The 19,335-nt window shown below is 54.4% G+C and overlaps 1 protein-coding gene across 4 annotated transcripts; it reads left to right on the forward strand.

Annotated features, from left to right (window-relative positions):
- Positions 1-7,232: 7,232 nt before the first annotated feature.
- Positions 7,233-17,397, forward strand: Hook2 (hook microtubule tethering protein 2). Of its 4 annotated transcripts, none has more exons than XM_048342425.1 (22): positions 7,233-7,388; positions 7,878-7,963; positions 8,037-8,109; positions 9,046-9,096; positions 9,187-9,319; positions 9,410-9,477; positions 10,277-10,339; positions 10,719-10,799; positions 10,899-11,059; positions 11,387-11,527; positions 12,312-12,513; positions 12,800-12,910; positions 13,022-13,109; positions 13,240-13,309; positions 14,062-14,199; positions 14,281-14,368; positions 14,571-14,605; positions 15,802-15,884; positions 15,967-16,070; positions 16,644-16,754; positions 16,828-16,899; positions 16,983-17,397. In XM_048342425.1, the coding sequence occupies exons 1-22, from the start codon at positions 7,344-7,346 to the stop codon at positions 17,133-17,135; spliced, it is 2,157 nt and encodes a 718-aa protein (XP_048198382.1). In that variant the 5' UTR covers positions 7,233-7,343; the 3' UTR covers positions 17,136-17,397. The 4 variants fall into 4 exon arrangements, with proteins under 4 accessions (XP_048198382.1, XP_048198384.1, XP_048198383.1 ...); XM_048342427.1 differs by having other exon boundaries at positions 16,998-17,397; XM_048342426.1 differs by having other exon boundaries at positions 15,970-16,070.
- The last annotated feature ends 1,938 nt before the right edge of the window (positions 17,398-19,335 follow it).

A 19,335-nucleotide genomic window follows, 5' to 3' on the forward strand; every position in this document is an offset into this window, starting at 1 on the left:
CACTGGGGAGCAGTGTCTCTCAGGGGTGCCAGGGCACTCTTTCCATCTGTCCTTCCATGTAGGTCCACTTCTTGCCTGTGGTTATCTTCTCCCACTGTGGAATGTGTGTGTGTGTGTGTGTGTGTGTGTGTACTCCCCTGGTGTGTCAGGGGTTGTGTCTGTGTATATCTGCCCATCTCCCCAGCTGATCTCTCTCTGACCTGATCACCAGGAGTCTGTCTATCTAACACATTCTCCATGTAAAGAACTGATTTGTCCCTGTCTGCCAACTTCTGGCCTGTTGCTGCTTGCATGTGTTTGACAATGTGTCTCCTTATATGTCTTTTTCATTTTATTTTTGCATGGCTAGCAATCGGACCCTAAGCTCAACTTTGTCTTTATAAATTTTTATTGTTATTATAAAAGGAATGTATATAGGAGTTACAGTTACATAAGTCAGGTAAAGAGTGCATTTCTTTTCTTTCTTTTTTTTTTTTGGTCCTGGGGCTTGAACTCTGGGCTTGGGTGCTGCCCCTGAGCTCCTTCTGCTCAAGGCTCCTGCTCTACCACTTGCTTGAGCTACAGCACTACTTCCAGCTTTTTCCATAATTAATTGGAGTTGACTCTCACAGACTTTTCCTGCCTGGGCTGGTTTTGAACCATAATCTTCAGAGTTCAGCCACCTGAGTAGCTAGGATTATAGTCGTGAGCCACCAGCACCCTGCAAGAGTACATTTCTTTTCTTTTTTCTTTTTTGGCCAGTCCTGGGACTTGGATTCAGGGCCTGAGCACTGTCCCTGGCTTCTTTTTGCTCAAGGCTAGCACTCTGCCACTTGAGCCACAGCGCCACTTCTGGCCATTTTCTATATATGTGGTGCTGGGGAATTGAACCCAGGGCCTCATGTATACGGGACAAGCACTCTTGCCACTAGGCCATATCCCCAGCCCAAGAGTACATTTCTTTTTGGACAGTGCCTTCCCCTGGCTCTCTCCCAGTTTTTCCCTCTGGTCTCCACCCACAAGTTGTAGAGTTCATTTTCCACATAGTGTCTAGTGGGTACCACTGCTACGTTTGTTCACCGCTTGTCTCTCCATTGCTGTGCCCTCCCCTTACCTTTCCAGACAGATAAATAAACAAGACAAAAAGAAAAACAACAGGGCAGGGGAAACCCTCTTGTCTCCATTTCCTGGCATTCACCGAGATGAATATATGACCAGATTCACAAAGTAAGTTCAGATTCTCACTCGGCTCCCCGGGTACCTCTGTCTTGTTCTCTGGGTCAATCATTCCATTTTCTTGTCCAGACCCTGTCTGTGTGTCCCCTGGCTGGCCGTCCCTGTGGCCGAGGTGGCAGGGTGACTGTGTCAGTCGCCCCCAGTCTGGCCACCCTGGACTGTGTTTACTCTGCCCCTGGCCGGTGTCTGCTCTGCCCAGGGAGGGGCTGACCCTCCCGTCTGTCCAGCGGATGTTCGCGAGACGCCGTCTCCCTCGGACATCCCCTCCCTGCGGCCACCCCAGGGTCAGGACCCAGGCGTCCAGGGCAGCGGGGGTGGGGTGAGGGCGGCGTGGAGGGGGGTCGCTGTCAGGGCGCGGGAATGAGGGTGGGGGGCGGGGAAGGGACGAGCCCAACAGGTTCCGCCTCATTCCTGCCCCGCCTCTCACTTCCTGGGTGCCTGCCTGGGGCACGGGGTGGCCACTGTGAACCCCACGGCCTCACAGCGCCAGGGTGAGGTGTGGATCACTCCCTTCTGTTGGGCAACCGGACAGGATACGCAGGCCCGACAGACAGACAGGACAGTCCCTTCCTGCCCACCCCCCATGTCCAGATCTGAAGCTAAAGCGTCCTAGCTACTAATGGTCGTGTCCCCACCACAGCTCCACTGGATATGGCACCCATATTCAAATGGGAAAAGCGAGGATGCGGTAGTAGTGGCAGGATTCGAACTCAGCTCCGAAGTTACCTGGGACTCCCCGCCCCCGATTCAGTCGGCTCCACAATGCAGCTCCTTCCCTGCCAGTGTGGAGCACAGTCGGCGCCCGGCCCCCGGGAGGCCAGGCTCGGGTACCCGCTTGCTCTGAGTCAAAATGGGCCCCTATATGAATAAGAAAACGGCTTTAACTGTTTCATCGCCACAGAGGGGCTCTGCCAAAACTTCTTGTGGGTTGGGGGGGGCTGGGTTCCCGGAGGTGGGGGGGGGGCTGCCAGTTCAGACTGGTGGGAAGCACCCGGGGGTGCCGCGGCCACAGACAGCCAAAAGGGACGGCACCCCGGCATCCCATCAGGCCTCCCCTCAGAAATCCCCGCATCTTCCTCGTCCTCCCAGGCTGCCTGGTGGTGGTGGTGGTGGTGGTAGTGGTGTGTGTGTGTGCCTGGGGGGGTTCCTCAAAGTCCGTTGCCCCCTCCTCAGGGGCCTGAGTCACCCACGGGGGAGGGGGGAGGGGAAAGCCGAAGAAGTGAGTCACGGGGTGGAGAAGCGGGAGCCAGAACGGTTTGTGGCCAGGGGACCCCCGGGCTGGCCTGAGTCACGTATACCCCGACCTGGTTGACCTCCCCTCCCCCCCCCCCCCCCCCCCCCCCGCTCCCCAAAGCCTCCTTCGCGGGAGACCAGAGGAGGGAGGCAGAAGGTCTGTTGGGAGGAGCGCAGGGGTGGGGGTGGGGTGAAGCTGCCCGGCGGAGCGCGGGAAGCTCTGGTTCCCATGGCAACCGGAGATGAAGGGGGGTAGGGGAGTGGCATCTCCGCTCCGCAGAGGAAGGGTCCTCCCTTCGCGGGGACGGCCCCTCGCCGCGATGGGAGAGCCCCCTGTGCGCTCGCTCGAGGGGCCCCAAGTTTCAGGTCGGGCAGGAAAGGGTTAACGGCAACCCCTCATTGGGTTTCACCCCGGCACAGGGGCGCCTTCTCCTTCCCCGCCGCCGCCGCCGCCGCCTGGGTCCTGGGCTGGGAGGCCCTGCGCGCCCCGGACGGCCGCCCACGCGCCGCGCACGCGCGCGCGCGCACGCACACACGCACGCATGCAGCCAGCCCATCCCCTCCCCCCCGCGCCCTGCGTTCACACGCACGACCGCGTCGGCCTCCACGCACGCAGCGACCCCCATGGTGTCCCAACGTCACGCTCGACGCACGCACGCGCCCCCGCAGCGTGGGGAGGGGCCTCTGGGGGGCCCAACCCCCAGATGCGGGGTGTGAAGCCTCCTTCCACACGCGCGCGTTGAGCCCCAAGTCTTGTGTGACTTTGACACACACACCCCTCCTGCATCCTTCCCAAGGTCACCCGCAGGGTCACCGGATGCACCTGCCACTCGCTGCGCCTGCCACCAGCCCCGCGGGGTCACACGCAGCCTGTGTCCGGGACACAAACAGGGCCGTGCGTCCCCCGGTCCCCTCAGGCAGCCCAGCCACGGAGCAGAGCAGAAAGTTTTGGGTCTGGATTGTCACACATGGTGGCCACACAGACAAGATCAAGGCAGAGACGACAGCTGTGCCATCACTCGCTTATCACAGGACACACCAAGTACTATTCCATCACAGAAAGCCACAAGGCCAGGCGGCGTATACAGATATACAGATATACTCAGATTGTCAAAGGCCTGTGGACCAGGACACATGGCAAGGTCACGCTACCACAGAGAGAATGGAATCACAGACAACCCTAGGTGGTATTGAGGGGCTGACTGTCACCTTTCACACCAAGAACGGCAGGGATCCTGACTTCCCAGGAGTTTTCCTAAGAAGGAGTGTGAAGTAGGGGAACAAAGGACAAAACTATATATATATATGAGTGTGTGTATGTATATATGTATATGTATTCCTGGCCAGCCTAAAATTAAGAGGTTATACACCGGATGTGTGAAGCCACCCCCAGTTTTCTTGAAACATCCCTTCTTCTTATTCTACCTAGATGGGCACAAACTCCAAGATGTAATTGGAGCTGGAGCTGGGCACTAGTGGCTCACACCTGTAATCCAAGCAACTCAGGAAGCTGAGACCTGAAGATCATAGTTTCATCCTGGGCAGGCTGTGTGTGTGTGTGTGGTTTGTGGGGCTGGAACTCTGGGCCTGGATGCTGTCCCTGAGCTCTTTTTTGCTCAAGGCTAGAGCGCTACCATTTTGAGCCACAGCTCAACTTCCGGTTTTCTGGTGGTTCATTGGAGAGCAGAGTCTCACAGACTTTCCTGCCCTTGCTGGATTTGAACCATGATCCTCAGCTCTCAGCCTCCTGAGTAGCTAGGATTAGAGGCCTGAGCCACCAGCACCTAGCTTTGAGAGACTCTTTATCTCCAATTAACCAAGCTGTATGTCTGTATGTGGAACTGTGAAAAAGTGCCCAGACACTTGTGTTCAAGCCCCAGTACTGGCATAAAACAACAAAACCAAGGCACAAATAGATGCAGACACACATCCAATCACATACAACCACAGACCTACCTGAATACAAGCACACTTGACATGGACTCAGAGATACACATAGACAGGAGATGGAGTAGGAGAGGACTTTCTGGCAGAAGCTCAACATTTGGGGTGCAGGGGTGCTACTAGATCCTCCAAGGTGATGGTCAATGAGGTCCACCCAATAGTTTGAGTCAGCCAGGAGAGGAGATGGGGTGGGTACTGTCATCTTCCTATGGGACCCTGAATCCCCAGCCCTGATGATTGAGTCCTTGCCCAGATGTTCAGGCTGGAGGGGGCGGGCCAGGGTCCAGCTGTGGCCACAGGGAGGGTGAGTCACAGGCTTCCCAGCAATACAACCCAGGCTGGGCCCAGCTGTTCCTGGAAACAGGCAGGCGGGGGTGGTGGTCCCCAAACAGCTGGGGGCTTCTGGCTTAGACCTGGGTACTTCAGGGTTTATTGATACAAAAGGAGGGCCTGGTCATTTCCAAACTTTAGGGCTTCTTGTACTTAAAATGGTTTTGCATCCATCCCCCCCCCCCCCACTGTGAGGATGGGTGTATGTGTCAGTACTAGGGCTTGAACTCGGTGGGCCATGGTCCCTGAGCATTTTTGCTCAAAGCTAGTGCTCTACCACTTGAGCCACAGCTCTACCTCTTGGCTTTTTGGTGGATAATTGAAGATAAGAGCCTTATGGACTTTCCTGTCCAGGCTGGCTTCAACTACAAGCCTCAGATCTCAGCCTTTGAGTAGCTAGGCTTACAGGCGTGAGCCACAGGCATCTGGTGGACCTTTATTTTAATCTTAACTCCCTGGTTATCTGGGATGTCCCACCAACATCAGAACAATTTAAATTAATTCCCTTAAGATTTCCCCTAAACTTCAAAAATCTCTGTGATGTGTGACACTCCCAAATATTTTTGAAGTCCCTAGTGTATGCTCAACCCCCCCTTTTTGTGTGTGTGTGTGTGTGTGTGTTGGTCCTGGGGGCTTCAACTCAGGTGGTAGGCATTGTCCATGAGCATTTTTCTTTCTCTCTTTTTTTTTTTTTGTTTGTCTTTTGTTTTGCCAGTCCTGGGCCTTGTCCCTGGCTTCTCTTTGCTCAAGGCTAGCACTCTGCCACTTGAGCCACAGCGCCACTTCTGGCCGTTCTCTATATATGTGGTGCTGGGGAATCAAACCCACACTTTTCATGTATACAAGGCAAGCACTCTTGCCACTAGGCCATATTCCCAGCCTGCCGTGAGCATTTTTGTTCAAGGCTAATGCTCTGCCCCTTGGGTCATAGCTCTACTTCCCTCTTTTGTTGTTGTTGTTGTTTATTTAGTTACACAAAGGGATTCAATAACTCGTCTTGCTCAGTGTCATCCATCATTCTCCCTGGTTTTGTAACTGCTCCTGGCCCACCTCTTTGCTACCCTGGAGGGAATGGGAATAGGGCGGCTTTGTGTCCCCCTTTTGGTAGCACCCTCTATTCTAGTGGGTGCAGGGTAGGGGAGCCAGCACCTGAGATTCCCACACCAGTGGAAAGACGTCAGCCAGTCAGGAAGCTTTGTCCCTGGTCTGGTTCTCCCCTCCCCTGCCCCCTTCCCCTAGGGGCTGGAGTCTGGAAAACAAGGCCAGAAGGGTGTGGGGGTGTAATCTGCCTCCCAGGCGTTGGCTTTGGGGCAGCTGTGCCTCTGACTGGGCTGTAACCCCGTGTCTGGGGTGGAGCTACTGTGTTCGTGGGAAGGGAGCCAGGGGCTCTGTCACCTTGCCCACCCCACCCTGAGGCAGGGTCTCCCTAGAGCCAAACTCTGTGGGTTCAGGGGAGCCGCACCCCACCTCTCCAACTTGGACCCGCCTCTACAGTAGAGCCCGCGCCTCTCTCGGGAAGCAGCTAATAACCTCTAATTACTGCCTATTACCCCGTCCGCCTGCCAGGGAGGGGCTCTTAGGGGACTTCGGGGTCAAAGGGCGAGGGCTGGAGCTTTGCCCCTCTCCTTAAAGCCGGGTGCACCTGCAAAACTAGGAGATGCCGCACTGGGCACCTAGGGACGTAGGGGGCACTTGGGCGTCTCTGTGTTTGCATGGAGCTAGGCAGGAACTGGACACAGTAAGCACCCCGGAATGGTGACCTGCGATCACATTGTTGACATCTGTGACCCAGTCTCCGGGAGCTGTGACCCTTCTCCAGCGCCCCAGCTGGGTCTCTGCCGGGCGGGCAGGCTTGTCCCCGCGGCCTGCGCGCCCCCTGGTGGGCTTCTGGGGACCTGCAGCTCCCGTCCGGAAGGGAGTTGGGGGGGTTACAAGAGGGTCGGGAGGGGGCTCGGGCGGCTCGAAGGTTTAAGGGGACCTCAGTGGAGGACGGATCCAGGCGGGACGACTGTGCCTGTCCACTCTTCAGGACATATATGTGGCTGATCCTTCCCGCCATCGACCTGATCGCGTCCCCGATTACAGCTGGGCGTGACTGCCGAGCCACTTCTTCCGTCGTGAAGACCCCCCATCCCCCCCTTAGGATCCCGCAGCCACTCCACGTCCGAGGCACGCAGCTCGCGCCTCTCGTCCTAAGATTGTTAAACAGAAGCATTTCTTCCAGCTCCAGAACAGGACAGGAATGTGCCTGTAAAGCAGGGTGGGGCCCAGCACCTCTTCAGGAGGACCTCTTCATCCCACCCCCTCCCCAAGATGAGCGGCGGGGCTGAGAGGACGGGGAGTGGTCACCCGCTCCAGTGCACGGCTGGGACCAGACTGACCCCTAGCGGCGAAATGGGTGTCTTGACCTCTGCCCGGATCCAAAATGGCGGATCTGGAGACAAGAGCTGGCGGCGGGGACAGATCACATGTTGTGGGCGGGGCCTGTGTCCCGGGGGCGGGGCGGGGCGGCGCTCTAGGCTGAGCGGGAGGTCGGGGCTGCGGGCGCTCGCTGGTGGCGGACCCAGAGCAGCAGCGGCGCTTGGGGTTCCGTGGCTCGGGGTCGAATCGGATCAGGAGCCATGAGCGTGGACAAGGCCGAGCTATGCGCGTCTCTGCTCACCTGGGTAGGTCGGGGGGGCGGGGCTGGGGACAGGTGTGCACCCGTTCCTCTCGCCCTGGATTCCTCTTCCCCAACCCCCCCTCCCCCCGCCCTCGATCTGTTCCCTTGGTCCTGGGGCTGGAGGAGGAAGGGAGATATCGGCCCGCTGGGCGGTTGGACTGTGCCCTTAGGATCTGCCCCCGTCACGTGGCAGGTGTGCGTGGAGAGAAAAGGTGAGGCCCCGCCCCTCTGTGGTTGGCTTACCCTAGGGCGAGAGGGGGGAGGGACACAGGTGTGTTGGCCAGGTCACGTGGTGCCTGAGGAGCCCAGGTGACTCGTGGCACCGCCCTGACTAGGACTAGCTGTGTTTGTGGGGCAGAGGTGAGGCCACGCCCCCTCCAGCCCCAGGTGTGCCGCAGCCACTCCTCAGGGCTGGCGAGGTGGAGCGACAGGGCCCGTGCCCGCCCAACCTTGGTCCGGATTTCCTAGTCACTTCATTCCTTTCCTTTCTCAGTTACAGACATTTCAGGTTCCGCCCCCCTGTGCCAGCCCCCAGGACCTGAGCAACGGCCTTGCTATAGCCTATGTGCTCAACCAGATGTGAGTGAGGCTCGGGGGAGGGTCCCAAAAAGAGTCCCCCCCAGACAACTCATCCCACCTTCTCACCCCCCAGAGACCCCTCCTGGTTCAACGAAGCATGGCTCCAGGGCATCTCCGAGGACCCAGGTCCCAACAGGAGGCTGAAGGTGACAGGTGGACTCATGACTAAGGACAGAGTGGTGAAGAGATGATTAGGAAAGGGCTAACTAGACACATGTCCTTGATGGACACACAGATTTGGCCTGGAGAAGGGGCAGAGTCTAGTGACCAGTTGGGTATGAGGGCATATACTTGTAATCTCAGCTATTTGGGAGGCAGAGGTAGGAGGAGGCTCTCCAGTTTGAGCCTGGACACAAAAATGGAGATCTTGTCTCAAAACAACAAGGAGAAATAGGGCTGGAGTTGTGACTTGTGTGGTAGAGCACCTGTCTAGCAAGGTGAGGCCCTGATTTCAAACCCAAGTAGACTTAAAGTAAACCGAAGTAAACTTAAACTTAAAGGGATGGTATATAGCTCAAGTGGTAGAGCATTTGCTCAGCATGCTGGAAGCCCTGGGTTCAGTCCTCAGTATTGCCGTAGCACATGTAATTGATGATTAGCCAAAGTTTGTTCTTTCATTTATCTGTTCAGCACCTAGATACTGGACATTCCACAAGGGATAATACAGAAGTTTACCCTGGTGCTGGTGGCTCATGCCTGTAATCCCTAGGTATCCAGGAGGCTGAGCTCTGAGGCTTGATTGTACTTTGAAGCCTACCTGGGCAGGAAAGTCCATGAGACTCTGATCTATAGTTAACCAGAAAAAAGCCAGAAATGGAGCTGTGACTTCAGTAGTATAGTTCTAACCTTGAGTGAACAGCTCAGGGAAAACACCCAGCCCTGAGTTCAAGCCTCAGGCCCCAGTACCAGCACACACACACACACACACACACACACACACACACACACACACACAGAGCCAAGCAGGATTAGATGAGCAGAGAAGAAGAAATGAGACAGAAAGAAAAAGAATTGAGGGCAGAGATTTGGGGTCTTGGAGGCCTCTGGACACCTGTATGTACCTTCTTGACTTTTTTCCCCAGGTCACCAAGTTGAAGAAGATCTTACAGAGCTTAGTGGAGTATTCCCAGGATGTGAGCAATCCTCAGGGGTATCCCAGGGTTGGGTTGGGACAAGAAGGAGGGTCCATGGGCCAGACACCTCTCTCTCCACCGTGTCCTCAGGTTCTGGGACATCCTGTGTCAGAACAGCATTTTCCAGACGTGAGCCTCATTGGGGAGTTCTCAGATCCTGCTGAGCTGGGCAAGCTGCTTCAGTTGGTGCTGGGCTGTGCTATCAGCTGTGAAAAAAAGCAAGGTATGAAGAGGGATAAAGGGGGAATGACAAGGGTCTCCAGAGGTTGGCCTAGTCCTTCAATCTCAATCACCCCCTACCTCTGATTTCCAGAGCATATCCAGAGAATCATGACACTGGAGGAATCCGTTCAGCAAGTAGTGATGGAAGCCATCCAGGAGGTGGGTGGGGTGACTTGTGTGGCCATCATGGAACATCTGGGGAGGGCATATTTCTAGGTCAAAGGCAACTGGGCACAAGCCTTGTCCTGGTTAAGGTCTGGGCTCTGTTTGGAAGTCAGCTGGCTAGATATCTCTGTCCTATTTTCCTGCCAACTCTAAGTTACAGTTCCGCAGGCTCAAAAGTCCTGACCTCCATCTGAGTCAGAGGCTGGAGGAAAGTCTCTGGCTTGGGGTTTTCTGACAGAACTAGCCTTATGGCCAAGCGCTGGAGGCTCATGCCTGTAATCAGGAGGCTGAGATATGAGGATCCAAGTTCAAAGCCAGCCTGGACAGGAGAGTCCTTGAGACTCTTTTTTGCTGGTCCTGGAGCTTGAACTCAGAGCCTGGGTGCTGTCCCTGAGCCTCTTTCTGTTCAAGGCTAGCACTTCACTACTTGAGCCATGCTACTTCTGGCTTTTTCTGAGTAGCTTATTGGAGATAAGAATTTCACAACTGCCCTTCCTTTGCCTGGCTTCTAACCCTGATCCTAAGATCTCAGCTCCCTGAGCAGCTAGGATTACAGATGTGAGCCACTGATGCCTGGCTTCTTGAAACTCCAATTAACCACCAAAAAGCTGAAAGAGACTCAAGTGATAGAGCCAGCCTCTATCAAGAAAGCTCAAGGACAGCTCTCAGACTCTTGAGTTCAAATCCCAATATCCCCACTAAAATAAATAAATAAATTGGCCTTAGGGATGGGATGGTGGAGAAATTCCTAGATGAAATTGTAGTTTATCACAGTGTCTCTTCCACTCCCCAGCTCATGACTAAAGACACCCCGGACTCCTTGTCCCCGGAATCATATGGCAACTTTGATACTCAGGTGAGAGGGTGGATCCTTGTTAAAGGTCCCCACCCTACTGCTGTTTTTCAGGACTTTCTGAGGTGGAAGGGGCTGGTTTTTCTAGGTGGTCCCGCCACTAAGGGTACGGCCCTTGCTTTCTGATAGGCTTGTTTCTCCACTCTGCGTTTGTAAGCACCACCCCTTCTATTAGGCTCCACCCCCAGTTCTTGATTTTGGCATAAACCTAGGTCCATGTCTTGTCCCTTACCAGATCCCCAGCTTTCTAAGTCATCCTCCTAGTTCTCAAACTCTCTCTGAGATCCTGGGGAGTTCCTTAGTCCCCTCTTTCTGTTCTTAGCATTCCTACCATCCCAGTCCTCCCTGATTTTCTCTCCGTACCCCACTGCCTTCTCCCCAGTCCCGCAGGTACTACTTTCTCAGTGAGGAGGCTGAGGAGGGAGATGAGCTTCGGCAACACTGTCTGGATCTGGAGCGGCAGGTGGGTGGAGCTAGGGGGTTCAAGCACTGACTGCTGGGGGCAGGGTTGAAAGCAGAGCGCATGCCAGGTACCCAGCTCACCCACCTGCCATGCCCACAGCTAGTGCTCCTGTCAGAAGAGAAGCAGAGCCTGGCACAGGAGAATGCAGCACTGCGGGAGCGGGTGGGGAGGCCTGAAGTAGAGGGCGCCCCTGGTCTCACTGCTAAGAAGTTGCTGCTTCTGCAATCACAGCTGGAACAGCTGCAGGAGGAGAACTTCAGGTGTGGTTACTTGGCAACATGCCCATGGGTAGGCAAGGCAGGAGATTAGAGGATGGGGGTGTCCCCTCATTTGGGGAGGGGAGTCTGTACTGGGTCTTGAATTCAGGGCCTGGCTGTCCCTTAGCTTTTTCACTCAGGGCTAGTGCTCTACCACGTGATCCACAGCTCCACTTCCAGCTTTTTGGTGGTTAATTGGGATGAGTCTCAGGGACTTTCCTGCCCAGCCCAGGCTGTCTTTGAACTGGGATCCTCAGGTCTCAGCTTCCTGAGTAGGTAGGATGTCAGTGCCTGGCTGGCACTTTTGTGTCCTTTTCCTGACATCCCCAGGCTGGAGAGCGGCCGGGAGGATGAGCGGCTGCACTGTGCTGAGCTGGAGCGAGAGGTTGCAGAGCTGCAGCAGCGGAATCAAGCACTGACCAGCCTGGCCCAGGAGGCCCAAGCCCTGAAGGATGAGATGGATGAGCTCCGGTGAGTGGTGGGTCCCTGAATGCCCACCGCATACATCCAACACAGCCAGAGCGTTTCTCTTGATACCACAGCACCTCTGTAACCCTCATATATTCAGGGGTTCCCCTACAATGCCCCGGACTCCCTCTTGTAGTACTGTATGTCACAGTACCTGTCTTAAATCCTCACCATGTCATCTGATTTGCACTAAACCTCCTGATCCCATGGCATTGGACTGCACCCCAGAATGTGCCTTGATCTCACATGATACAGCCCCTCAGCCACATATTCTTCAGATTCTACTGCACCATGTTAGGCCCCTAGATCCCATGGCACCTTCCAAGACTGTACTGTTGTTGCTCCTTGTGACCCTCCTGTACTTTGTGCAAACCTGAGGAGCACCCCTTAACCCTACAGCAACTTGTAGAAGGTGCCCCAGTGCACCTGCTAAAGACCCTTAGCTAAGGCGGGCATGGTAATGCACTCCTCTAGTTCCAGGAGAATTGCCTGTTCAGCCTACCTGGTTTACGTAGCAAAACCTAGTCAACCAACCAACCAACCAGAAAAAGATAGTGCTCCCTCATCATCCTGAGGTGCCCTCGGAGCTCCTCAGATCCCCTCTGGGTCCTCCTCTTGTATCCTTGCAATCCTGAAGCCCCCCTAATTTCCACCTGTGGAGGGTACCTGGATAGCTTAATGACCTACCCCCACCCCCAACAGCACCCGGTCCTGGCTAATTGGTCCCTTCCCTGCCCCCTGCATCTCAGTCGACACCACCCTTCCCACATCTTTGCCTCCTCCCCAGACAGTCCTCCGAACGCGCAGGGCAGCTGGAGGCCACCCTGAACAGCTGTCGGCGCCGCCTGGGCGAGCTGAGGGAGCTGCGGCGGCAGGTGCGGCAACTGGAGGAACGCAACGCGGGCCACGCGGAGCGCACGCGACAGCTGGAGGACGAGCTGCGGCGGGCTGGCTCCCTGCGTGCGCAGCTCGAGGCTCAGCGGAGACAGGTGAAGGCAGGGCCTTGGGGGTGGGGGGAGGTCCCACCCCGGGACGAGTCATGCCCCCAGACAAGCCACGCCCCCTCGCGCTGGCTCTAAGTCCCGCCTTCACGTTATGGCCGCGACCTCTGGGCCCGCCCCTCCATTGTGCCAGTTCTGGTTCTAGGTTGTAGTCCTCTCCCCTCCAAGTTCTTGTCCCTTGAAGTTTCGTCTGGCCCTGCCTTCTCTCCCTGTACTCAGTGGCTACCTTTCCTTCTTTCTGTCCATTCCTGAGCTCCTTTCCCCATGGGTTCAGGTTCAAGAACTGCAGGGCCAGCGGCAAGAAGAGGCCATGAAGGCTGAGAAATGGTTATTTGAGTGCCGAAACCTGGAGGAAAAATATGAGTCAGTGACAAAGGAGAAGGAGGTGAGGCTGGAGTACCACGGCCCAGGATCCTCCCTGCATGTCCTGGGATAGCTCATTTCTGAGGAGGCCAAGCCGGCCTTGTGTGGCATCTGTGGTGTCCTGTTTCTGCAGCGACTATTGGCGGAGAGGGACTCGCTACGGGAGGCCAATGAGGAGCTGCGCTGTGCCCAGCTGCAGCCCAGGGGTTTAACTCAGGCTGGTGAGCTGAAGGCACATGGGGATCCACCTGGGGCCAAACTTGAACTCTAGGATGATCCTTTCAAAGAGAGCCCCTGGGTGCAGGGTCTGGGGGTGCATACAGACTTGAAGACTTCTCTCACATTCTCTAGATTCTTCACTGGACCCCAGACCATCTGGCCTGGAAAACCTGGCAGCAGAGATCCTGCCTGCAGAGCTCAGGTATAGAAGTACTCAGAATTCTGGGCTCCCCACCCTCCCCCCAGTCCATTCCCTACCCTTCTCTCCCAGGTTACATATCTACCTACCTGTAGCCTTGCTTCCAGGGGGTAACTTGGGCGGCAAGTAGGTTCACCCATTCCTAATTCTGCTCATTGCCAATCCACCATCCATCTTCGATACACAGAGTAGGTCCAGTCCCCTGGCTTCATTACACATGCAGAAGTCCTCTGCTGTAGCCCTGACCACCTTATTAGTATTGTGTGTGTGTGTGCGCGTGTGTGCGCGTGTTGGTATTGGGGCTTGAACTCAGGGACTAGGCGCTGTCCCCTTCTGGCTTTTTGCTGGTCAATTGGAGATGAGAGTATTACAAAACTTTCCTGCCTTGGCAGGCTTCGAGCCGTAATCCTCAGGATTGTGGGTGTGCACTACCAGTGCCCACCCTCCCTCAAGAGTCTTTACCTAAGCCTGGGTTTGGCCCCTTGTACCTTGGTTAACTCCTCCTTCCGTCCCCAGTTTTTCCCTGCAGCCCCGCCCTTCGCGGGCTCCGCCCCCAGCCCCAGGCTCCAGCCCTTGGGATCAGATCCCTCCCTCAGGCAAAAACCCTTGCAGGTCCTCGGTGGTCTTACCCCAAGTTCTGGGTGGGCCCAGTCCAAGGCTTCACCCTAGCCCCTATCCTCACCAGCCAGCCCCCCTGCTGGCCTGGCGATGAGAGGTGCCCCAGTCTTGCTCACCCCTGGGGGGCGGGTCCGCAGGGAGACGCTGCTGCGGCTGCAGCTGGAGAACAAGCGGCTGTGCCTGCAGGAGACGGCGGACCGCGAGCGGCAGGAGGAGCTGCAGCGCCACCTAGAGGAGGCCAACCGCGCGCGCCACGGGCTGGAGACGCAGCACAGGTGAGCGGGCGGTCCAGCCAGCGAGCGCCTGCCGAGGCCCCAGCGGTCCGGGCAGGCACTGAGCGATCCCCCACCACGCAGGCTGAACCAACAGCAGCTGTCTGAGCTGCGGGCCCAGGTGGATGACCTGCAGAAGGCCCTGCAGGAGCAGGGGGACAAGATTGAGGACGTGAGTGCCCATCCCCTCCCTCCCTGCCATTCCCTCCCTCCTGACCCCCTGTAATCCTCCTCTCTCTGTCCCCTGCTGCCTGATGCCTGGTGCAGGCCATTGTGAGTACCCTTTCCCCGGGAGGCAACCGATCCTATGCCTGCAGAGGGTCCAGATCTCTGGATCCCCTCCATGCTCACCCCCTACTGTCTTTTTCCCTCAGCCCACTCTGTTGAAGAGGAAGTTGGAAGAGCATCTGTAAGTAGCACAGAGAGAAGCGGCCCACCTGGTGATAGGGAAGACCTGGGCAATGGTGGAGAGGCCTAAGGGAAGATCGGGCAAAGGTGGAAAGGCTTAATGTTAGATGGGGTGAGGGGTGTTTGATGTGGGCAAGTCAGCTGATACCCAGCTGATACCTGGGTGATTAGGTCAGGTACAGTCTTAGTCACCCAGGAAAGAGATGGACTGTTTTGGGGGGGGGACACAAGCTAAATGCCTTGGAGGGGTTTCCAGTCAGGTAGGTTGGCTAACAATTTTGGGGGGTAGAGGAAGCAGTGCATTTGAACTTGGTGCCTTGCCCTTTCTAGGCAGGAGCTCTGCCACTTGAGCCACAGTCTCAGCCCATACAATTTATACTTTTTTCCCAACCCTCTTATGGGGCTTGAACTCAGGGCCTGGGCACTTTCCCTGAGCCTCTTTGTATTAAGAGTCGCATGAACTTTCTGCCTGGGTTGGCTTTGAACCTCAATCCTCAGATCTCAGCCTCTTGAGTAGCTAGAATTACAGTCATGAGCTATCAGTGCCTGGCTTTTTTTTTTCTTTTTGTCAGTAATGGGGCTTGAACTTGTGGCTTGGGCATTATCCCTGAGCTCTTTTTGCTCAAGGCTAGCACTCTACCACCAAGGTGCTATCCACTAAGACTTTTCATTCAAGGCCAGTGTTCTACCACTTGAGCCACAGCTCCACTTCTGGCTTTTTTGGTGGTTAATTGCAAATAAGAATCTCACAGAATTTCCTGCTTACACTGACTTTGAACCTTCAATCTCAGTTTCCTGAAAAGATAGGATTACAGGTGTGTGAGCCACCTGTAATCTGTTTTTCTTTTTCAAACGCGCACACACACACATCATTTAAAATTTATATTTTATTGGAAACAGTCTCAACCCAGGCTGGCTTTGAACTCTCTGTCCTCTCTGCTTCAACCTCCAAGTGCTGAGATTACAGATGTGTGCCTCCATGCCTGGCTCACATCCTTTAAAAACAGTCCTTGGGAGCTGGTGCCAATGGCTCTTGGGGACTGGAGGTCTTGCTGAAGTGGTAGAACATCAGCTGTGAGCAAGAAAACTGAGCATGAGCAGGAGGTCCTGAGTTCAAGTCTCCAGAACCACCATGAATGAATGATGAATAAATGCATACCCAAGGTCAGCCTACTGTGGTCTGTTCCCTGCCCACAGGCAAAAGCTGCATGAGGCCGATCTGGAATTACAGCGGAAACGAGAATACATCGAGGAACTGGAGCCACCATCTGACAACAACAGTAAGCAGAACTCAGCAGTAACTGGGGTTTTGGGGAGCCCAATGGGCAATGTGAAGTTCAAGGACTTCTGTCCCCTCCCCAGCAGCAAGACGGATTGAAGAGCTGCAGGACAGCCTGCAAAAAAAGGATGCAGACTTGAGGGCGATGGAGGAGCGGTGCCGCCGCTACGTGGACAAGGCCCGAGCGGTGAGGATGCGGAATTGAACCTCTATATTCCTGCTTGGGGGAGTCTCTGAAGGGGGCTTGGCCTGTGTTGAGCATGGCTCAGAGGTGGGCGTGGTTTAGTGGTAGAGAGTGTGGCTCAATGGTAAAATGCTTGCCTAGCATGTGTGAGGTCCTAGGTTACATCCCCAGCAACACACACACACACACACACACACACACACACACACACACACACAGCCCAAATCATCTGGGTATAGTAACATGTGCCTGTAATCCCAGTACTCTAGAGGCCAAGGCCAAAGAATGGAGAGGCTAGCCTGCTGTACACAGCAAGATATCTGAAAAAGAAAGGAAGGGAGGGAGGGAGGGATGGAAGGAAGGAGGGAGAGAGAGAGAGAGAGAGAGAGAGAGAGAGAGAGAGAGAGAGAAAGGAAGGAAGGAAGGAATGGAGGGAAAGGAAAGAAGGCTGGATGCATCGTTCAAGTGGTAGAACACTTCTCTCTAGCAAATGCAAGGTTCTGATTTCAACTCTAAGCCCCTCAGAAAATGGCCAAGGTGGGTGACCTGCCTATGATTTCTCCAAACCCTACCTAGGTCATACAGACCCTGGAACCCAAGCCACGACCACCCAGTGGGCCAGCCCCGGAACTGCACACCCTGAGGTCCCAGCTCCGAGAGCGAGATGTCCGCATCCGACACCTAGAGGTGAGTGTCCTTCCTTGTCCTCTTTATGATGTCCCCAGCGCAGCCAGGGCCCTCACTCCTACCTCTCTGACAGATGGGCTTTGAGAAGAGCCGAAGTCAGAGGGATCAGGAAGAAAAGCTGCTAATCAGTGCCTGGTACAACATGGTGAGTGCCTTTCTACCATGGCAGGAGTCTTGGAGGGGCTCCTGGGCCTTTCTGCTCTCACCTACTGGTCCCCCTCCTTCCAGGGCATGGCCTTGCAGCAGCGAGCAGGGGAAGAGCGTGCACCAGCCCATGCCCAGTCCTTCCTGGCACAGCAACGACTGGTGACCAATGCTCGCCGTGGACCCCTCGGGCGTCTGACATCTCTGAGCCTCCGAAGCCCCTCTGATAAGCACTGACAATCCTGAGAGTGCTGCTATCACCTGCCCAGCCAGCCAGGCCACCAGACACACTGGTTTTCTCCATTCTCATCTCAAGTGCTGGAGAGCCTGGAGATCATGAGTGCTGTTCTGTGCTGGGAGGAGGAGAAGGGCAGGTGGCAGGAGCCCAATTGTTTTTAGCAATGTGATTCTTATCTTGATTCTCTCCCATTTGATGAGCTAGCTGTCTGGGGAGAAACCTTGATTTTCTATTTGAGAATAATAAAGACTTTCAATCTACCCTGTTTAGACTCTGAGGGTAAGGGAAAGTAGGCAAGAGATTCACACCATTGCTTTTAAAGATGAGCTGGCCCAGGAACTGGTGGCTCACACCTGTAATCCTAGCTACTCAGGAGGTTGAGATCTAAGAATTGAGGTTCAAAGCTCAGAACCAGCCAGGCAGACAAATCTTTGAGGTTCTTATCTCCAGTTAACCAGCAAAAAGGCCAGAAGTGGAGACATGGCTCAAGTAGTAGAGTCCCTGCTGTGAGCAAAAAAGCTGAGCTAGAACTTGAGGCCCTGAGTTCAAGCTCCAGGATTGGCACATGGGTCAGATTCTTACTAAAGTATGGTTGATAGTCCTCAGTGTGGTATTGTTTTGTTTTTATTTTGCCAGTCCTGGGCTCAGACTCAGGGCCTGAGCACTGTCCCTGGCTTCCCTTGCTCAAGGTTAGCACTCTACCACTTGAGCCACAGCGCCACTTCTGACCGTTTTCTATATATGTGGTGCTGGGGAATGGAACCCAGGGCTTCATGTATACAAGGCAAGCACTCTTGCCACTAGGCCATATTCCCAGCCCCTGGTATTATTTTTTTAAAGATGCTTCAGAGGGCTTGGAATATGATCTAGTGGCAAGAGTGCTTGCCTCATATACATGAAGCCCTGGGTTCCATTTCCCAGCACCACATATATAGAAAAGGTCAGAAGTGGCACTGTGGCTCAAGTGGCAGAGTGCTAACTTTGAGCAAAAAGAAGCCAGAGACAGTGCTCAGGCTCTGAGTCCCAAGCCCCAGGACTAGCAAAAAAAAAAAAAAAAAAGAAAAGTATCTGCTTTCATGAAGTGGGCTTTTCCAGTAAAGTATGATAGATAACCAAATAGGAAAGATGAGTTGGACATGGTAGATCACACCTGTAATCCTTGCAATTTAGGAGGTAGAGACAAGTGGATGGAGAGTTTGAAGCTGGCCCAGGCAAAGTTATCAAGACCTCATCTGAAACACAAAATTATAAGAACTATAAGTATGGCTTAGTAGCCTTGAGCAGAAAAAGCTAGGTGATAGCTCAAGACATTGAGTTTAAGCCCTAGTACCAGCATTAAAAATAAAAACTAAAAACAATGCCAGGTGCCAGTGGCTCATGCCTATAATCCTAACTACTCAGGAGGCTGCTGAGATCTGAGGATCATGGTTCAGAACCACCCTGGGCAGGAATATCTGTGAGACTCTTATCTCCAATTAACCACCAGAAAATTGGAAGTAGTGCTGTGGTTCAAAGTGGTAGAGTTCTGGCCTTGAGTAAAAAGCTCAGGGACAGTGCCCAGGCCCTGAGTTCAAGTCCCATGACTGACAAAAATAAATAAAAACAGCAGGATATCCATGGTTCCCATCTGTAATCCTAGCTGCTCAGGAACCTGAGATCTGAGAATCAAAGTTGGAAGCCAGCTTGAACAGACAGATCTCTAGATAACCAGCAAAGAGCCAGAAGTGGAGCTGTGGCTCAAGTGTTGGAGCATCATCTTTGAGTGAAAAAGACAAACAAAAGCTCAGGGCTCTGAGTTCAGTACTGACCCCACCCCACCCCAATCTCAGAGTTTTATTTTGCATGGACTGGCTTCAAACTGATCCTCAAATCTCAGCCTCTTTAGTAGATAAGATTATAGGGGCGAACCATTAGTGCTTATTCCTTTTATTCAGAAAGAGTTTTAGAAGTTTGGAAGTAGTGGCTTAAGTGGTAGAGTGCCTGCCTGGCAAGTGTGAGGTCCTAAGTTCAAATTCTTGTACTGCCAAAAGAAAAAATAAAGAAGATTGGAGAGAAGTGTTTATAACAGGGCTGGGAATGTGGCTTAGTGGTAGAGTGCTTGTTTAGCATGCATGAAACCCTGGGTTCAGTTCCTCAGTACCACATAAACAGAAAAAGCCAGAAGTGGTGCTGTGGCTCAAGTGGTAGAATGCTAGCCTT

Source organism: Perognathus longimembris, chromosome 3 (assembly GCF_023159225.1).
Source record: "Perognathus longimembris pacificus isolate PPM17 chromosome 3, ASM2315922v1, whole genome shotgun sequence".
Lineage (NCBI taxonomy): Eukaryota > Metazoa > Chordata > Mammalia > Rodentia > Heteromyidae > Perognathus > Perognathus longimembris.

Bases quoted from the DNA above. Each gene is read 5' to 3' on its own strand.
- Hook2 (XM_048342425.1), top strand. From the start codon at position 7,344: ATGAGCGTGGACAAGGCCGAGCTATGCGCGTCTCTGCTCACCTGG. The intron at 10,800-10,898 runs GTGGGTGGAGCT...CCATGCCCACAG, and splicing joins GTCTGGATCTGGAGCGGCAG to CTAGTGCTCCTGTCAGAAGA. The intron at 12,911-13,021 runs GTGAGGCTGGAG...CTGTTTCTGCAG, and splicing joins CAGTGACAAAGGAGAAGGAG to CGACTATTGGCGGAGAGGGA.